Here is a 6,289-nt window from a genome sequence, read left to right on the forward strand (position 1 = left end):
GGAAAATAGGGCCCTGAGTCACATTTGTTACCTGTAAAACCAACTTGGCAGGTGCACTCATAGTCATCCCGGCTACGCACGTGGCAGGTGCCTCCATTCAGGCAGGGGTGAGAAACAAAGCAGGGGTGAGTGGTCGAGTACTGGCAATCATCGCCTGTGAACCCCAGGGCACATCGGCATGTGGCTTTCCCCAGCATGGCCTGGGCCACACACGTCCCACCATTCTGGCAGCGGTTCTTCTCACAGGGGTCTCGATGTTGACAATATTCTCCCAAGAAACCCTCCGGACACCTGTATGGAAAAGAGAGGAGTCCATGAAAACACTTGACTTCTTGTAAGTCCGAAAACTTTACAAGATAATGCAGTGCATTCAAGAAAACACTAGACTAGGGAGCCTGCTTCTCCCTCTGACCCTCTCCCCTCTCATGCTGTTTCCCTCTCACTCGCTCTCTAAAAAATAAATAAAAATCTTTAAAAAAAAAAAAAAAAAAAGAAAACACTAGACTATGAATTGAGAGACCTAAAGGTACAACCTGTAAAACTGCCTTAGTTCAGAAGTGCTTAGAGAACTTAACCACACACTCTCATGTCCTTTGAGTCTTAGTAGGTGACAGAATACCAGGTGGGTGACCCAGCATGGTCTGCCATGGCCAGTCAGCACAATCCTTATCAAAGGCAAAATGCAACCACAGCTTTTCTCATGTAAGTACAGGCGGGTATGGTGAAACAGCACTTTTTTGTGCAGCATTGTTGATACTTGTCTGTTTAAATTCATTACCTTTCTCATTTTGACTAAGCCATTTGATAGGATTAAGACATTCACATGATAATGCATGGACTGACCCTCTTATCCTCTCCAATTTAGAATATATAAAATATCATGTGCTTTCTCTCAATTAGGCACTGAGAAATAATAAGTTCTTTTCTTGTTTCTATTGAGACATCAACTGGCCTATATCTAGATTTCTGGGTTATGTTCAGGGGTTACATTTCTCTGTGATGGAGAAAGAAAAAGGAGGTACAGGAAAGGGGAAGGGTTCAAAGGGGCTTTTTTAAAAACTTAAATCTGTTAAGATATAAATAGCAGGCAGCTTTTTTAACCAAATAAAAAGCACAAAATATAATGAAAATGACATAAAAATATCTAAGGTACCACACAAATGCCAAAGTGAGTAAGACAAAACAATTCAAGAATAACATTCTGTAACATTCTCCACGTGGCGTGTTGAGGAATCTTTTTATGCGCAACCCATTGATTCATAAGATATGCAACCATCCCAAATTGTGTGTAGTATTTATGACAATCCTACATTCTCTAAACAGCATTTAAAAAAAAAGGCATGGATAGTCTCCATTTTCGTAATATAGGGGTTATTTAAATGAGACCTCTAAGAAGCATTCAAAAGTAACACAAAGACTTTGATTCTAACTATAAATTTTACCATTTGGCTGTCACCTCAGACATTTGGTTAAACCTGTTTCTCCATTTTGCTTTTTGGAGGATAGCAAACTAAGTCTACAAGGCTGCTCCATCATTACTTCAAAGATGACACACTTAAACCAATAAAACTCCCCCCTCACAACCAGCTCCAATCACAGCTCCCTATGTGCAGATTCTATGTCCTGATTCTCCCTGTCGCCCAGACTTGAAGCACGGGTATTGTGTATTCCTCCTTCCTGTCTTTGTCCAATCACACCCAAGATGTTTCATTGGGCATTGGTTGGCAAGGTGAGGTCTTCAGAGGTCCCAGCTATTGAGAAAAGCAGGAGGACCAGCTATTAAGGAACTAAGGCAGAACATGCCCAAAAGAATTGTGCAGTAGTTAACGTGGCTGGAGGACGAAACAGAGCTGGTAGGTGGCTCCCCTCTTCCTAGATCTGAAGACAGGAAGCACGGCAGAGCCAGGAGCAGCCAGAGCTCTGAGCATCTTCATGAACAGGTGAAGCTAGAGATGGAGAGGCAGTGAGGAGAGGGCAGAACACTAAAACCAAAGACTGGCTGCAGTTTCTGGGAGGAGTGTCTGCACCTCATACAGTCAGAGGCCTGTTTGGAGTGAGTCCTGGTGCTGTGAACTTAGACGTGTTCTTAACTTCACTGTTAGTTCTTGCACATTTTAAATAGTTAATAAAGCTACCTACATTGTTGTAAGAACTGAACAAAATCAAGTATGTGAAGAGCCTTATGTTAAAAAGTTTTGCAAATGAAACATTTTTTTCTCTCTTTGCACGTATTGAGGAAAATATGATGCTTTATTCAGATCACAGCTTGATTTGATAATAGGTTATTTTCTGATTTTTTTAAAGTAGAAGAACAAAAACTGCCAATGTAGCATAGCTAAAATTATCCCTGAGCTATATTATTAAAAGCATTTGTAACTTATTTAAGAAGTCTGTTATGGATGATGTTAAAAACTGCAACACAATTCTCATTCACAGTGGCAGTCCTATGGGCATTAAGCCTGGCTGACAACTCTTGATTCACCCATACGGAAATTATTCACCTTATAAATAATGGCAAATTTTAAACCTGGGTGGGCTTTTCCCAGCTTTGCTCCTGGATTATTACACCACCACCACCACCTCCCCAACACTATCATGTGGCATCTGCTCAGAGAATGCAAATTCATTTAAATATTAGTATCATAAACATGTAAAGAAAACATAAGGTTCCCAGGAAAACAAAAATGAAACAATATGAAAATTTCTGGAGCCAAAGAAGAATATTCCTGAATTATGTGTCACTAGGGTTTAATTTGCATTGTTGCTCCCTACCAAGTACATGAAAATAAGTTTCAACTAAGGTATGTTTAAGAAACCAATAAAAGCAGAGGTGGGCAAATACAGCTTGTAGACCTACTATGGCCCACTGCCTATTTTTGAATGGCCCATGAGCTAAGAATAGATTTTCCATTTTTTTTTAAAGATTTTATTTACTTATTCATAAGAGACAGAGAGAGGCAGAGGGAGAAGCAGGCTCCCTACTAAGCAGGGAGCCCGATGCAGGACTCGATCCCAGGACCCTGGGATCATGACCTGAGCCAAAGGCAGACGTTTAACCGACTGAGCCACCCAGGCGCCCAGTTTTTCCATTTTTGAGTGATTAGAAAAATGTCAAAAAAAAAAAAAAGATAATATTTTGTGACATTTGAAAATTATGTAAAATTCAAGTATCAGTGTCCATAAAAAGTCATATTGGAACACAGCCACACTCATTCATTTATGGATTGTCTATGGCTACTTATGCATTACAATAACTGGGTTAAGTAGTTGTGATGAGACCATTTAGCCTGCAAAAATATTTGCTAGCTGGTGCTTTATAGAAAAAGTTTGCTGGGTGCCTGGGTGGCTCAGTCTTTTAAGCATCTGCCTTTGGCTCAGGTCACGATCCCAGAGTCCTGGGATCAAGTCCCACATTGGGCTCCCTGCTCGGCAGGGAGTCTGCTTCTCCCTCTCCCCCTCCCCCCGCTTGTGCGCTCTCTCTCTCTCTCAAATAAATAAAGAAAAGGAATAAATAAAAGAAAAAGAAAAAGTTTGAGTAAGAAAATATATGAAACCCAATTCTATATATAGCATCCAACATGCTTATTAATAATGACGTTAATGATGATGAAGAAGAATGTTCTCACATCAGTTTCTGCAAAGAATATTGCACTCATTCATTCATGCAACAAACATTTAGTAAGTTGCCTATTATGTGCCAGATATTGTTCTAGTGCTAGGAAAGTCCTTGAACTTGTGGAGTTTAAATTCTAGTAAGGGAAGATAAAAAACAAGATTAGTAAGTAAAATATATAATCTGTTTGGTAGAGTTAAGTGCTATGAAAAAAAAATAATAAGACAGGAAAGGGGGGATGGGAAGTGATGGAATTGGGAATAGTAGGGTATAGATAAAATGAAATATTTTGGTTTTAAATAGGAAAATCAGAGAAGGCCTCACTGAGAAGGCACATTTCAGTCAACACCTAAATGAGGTGAGGAACTAGCCATGCAGGTATCGAGGGGAAGTGTATTCAAAGCAAAGGGAACAGCAAATACAATGGACCTAAAATAGGAAACAGTCCTGGCTTGTTTGAGGAATAGCAAGGAGACCTCTGTGGCTCTCTCAAAGGGATTAAAAAAAGAGTAGCAGATAAATGGATGAGAGCTATACTGTTAGGCAGATCATGAGGGTTCTGTAGACCACCATGAAGAAAGCTTGAGGTTTTTACTCTAGGTGAGATAATATAATGTACACCTGACTTAGTCTCCTAAAGTCCATACATAGAACTATATCTTATTTTTATGTGAAACTAGACCTACTGTTAATATAATATTTAATTTCTTATTTAAAATGTTCTAGAGGGCTAGACATCAATCAGCCTATTTCTTTACCTTAAAACATGTACAGATCTCTTTAACCTAACAAATCTCTTTTAAATTAACAAATCTCTTTTAAAATGTCTTAGTGAACATTTTTCCCTAAGCCCTATTTCCCTTTCCAAACTCTTCTTCTATCACAACCAAACTTCTGTAACTGCGGCCTAATTTCACAGATAGTTTCCCTTTCTCTTCCATCTAGTTCTTACTTGTCCCTTTGCAACAAAACTTTCATTCTAATTATCGCCCAGAAATTATGCTCTAAGAGCAATGACTTTCCCCTCGTCAAGGTCAGTCTGAAATTTCATCATAAAGAAATTCTCTTTCCTGGAGCGCCTGGGTGGCTCAGTCGGTTAAGCATCCGCCCACTCTTGACTTCAGGTCAGGTCATGATCTCAGGACTGTGAGATAGAGCCCCGCATTGGGCTCCACGCTGGGCGTGAAGGCTGCTTGAGATTCTCTCTCTCTCCTGCCTCTACCCCTCTCCACCCCTCCTTCTCTAAATAAATTAATTAATGAAGAATAAACCTAAAAATATTTATTTAAAGAAATTCTCTTTCCTGTAAGAGGTGTCTCTGACCACGCCTTCTATCATTTTAATCTTTTTACATTTGGTTTCTAGGATGCCCTCTATCTCAAAGCTTGGTAAATTCTTAGTCTAGATTGCTGATTCCTTTTCTTCTTCCCCATCAACTATGGGGGAACTTTAAGTTTGGGATGCACTGCTCTTTCCTTTCATATGCATTTGTTACTGCTGTTGTTGTTCATTTGGTTTTAAACAACTACCTTCATGTACCCACATAAACAGCTCCAGTTCCATATGTTCAGTTTATGAAAAGTCATCCACTTATCCTAAAATACTCTGCAGTACTTGAAACTGAACATTCGAAAAGTGGGATCATTTTCCTACAAAACTTTAATTCTTCCATTTTTCTAAGGTTTCCATTCACAATCTCAAAAAGTCACTTTTGGTTACTGCTTTTAAGCTATATATAACATTATCATATTCTGACACGTCTTATTAAGTGAATTCCTACAATACTCACCATTCATATTCACAGTTTCCTTTTTGATATAAATTCTGATCATCTTAAAAGCCTCAGGCCAGATATCATCCTTGGAATAACAGAATCTTGGGATTCAACACACCCTAAGGTAATTTCTACCCAGTGAGATAATTCTTTCTAAGATATCCTTAAAAGATGATTGCCAGTCTCTACTTGAATATAAGCGGTTAAGCATGGTGCCTGAGTAGTAGTGAAAATTTAATAAATGCTTGAAGTTATTACTGTTCTTGCTATTAAGAGTACAGATTCTAGAACCAAACCGCATGGATTTCAATTACAGCTCCCCATTTACTTGATGTATGACCTTGAGCAAGTTATTAAACTTCCTTGTTGTAAAATGGATTTAATAATAGTGCTTACCTCATAGGGTTTTTAAATAATTGTAAAGTACTTAGAATGGTATCTGGCACATAGTAAACACCATGCATTTGTTAAGTAAAATAAAATTAATGGCTCACTGCTTCAACAACAGAACAGTCTTCAGTGTGGGTGGATTGCATTATCAGAAAGCTCTTTCTTGACTTTTTTTTAAAATTTTTTATTGTTATGTTAATCACCATACATTACATCATTAGTTTTTGATGTAGTGTTCCATGATTCATTGTTTGTGTATAACACCCAGTGCTCCATGCAGAATGTGCCCTCTTTAATACCCATCACCAGGCTAACCCAACCTCCCACCACCCCCCCAGAACCCTCAGTTTGTTTTTCAGAGTCCATCGTCTCTCATGGTTCATCTCCCCCTCCGATTTCCCCCCCTTCGTTCTTCCCTTCTTGCTTTCTTCTTCTTTTTTTTTTCTTAACATATATTGCATTATTTGTTTCAGAGGTACAGATCTGTGATTCAACAGTCTTGCACAATTCAC

General features: G+C 38.8%; 2 protein-coding genes across 2 annotated transcripts in view; both read right to left on the reverse strand.

Moving 5' to 3' along the window:
* Positions 1 to 6,289, reverse strand: part of REG4 (regenerating family member 4) — a 266,112-nt gene that overhangs the window by 126,698 nt on the left and 133,125 nt on the right. The gene's annotated exons all lie outside the window — the stretch shown is intronic.
* NOTCH2 (notch receptor 2) overlaps positions 1 to 6,289 on the reverse strand; it is a 157,533-nt gene that overhangs the window by 83,911 nt on the left and 67,333 nt on the right. Inside the window, exon 3 of the mRNA XM_081815798.1 lies at positions 32 to 291. Within this exon, the coding sequence (XP_081671924.1) occupies positions 32 to 291 (260 nt within the window). The remainder of the gene's footprint in view (positions 1 to 31; positions 292 to 6,289) is intronic.

The sequence above is a fragment of the Leptonychotes weddellii genome, chromosome 4 (genome assembly GCF_054177405.1).
Source record: "Leptonychotes weddellii isolate Sample4059 chromosome 4, ASM5417740v2, whole genome shotgun sequence".
NCBI classification, from domain to species: Eukaryota; Metazoa; Chordata; class Mammalia; order Carnivora; family Phocidae; genus Leptonychotes; species Leptonychotes weddellii.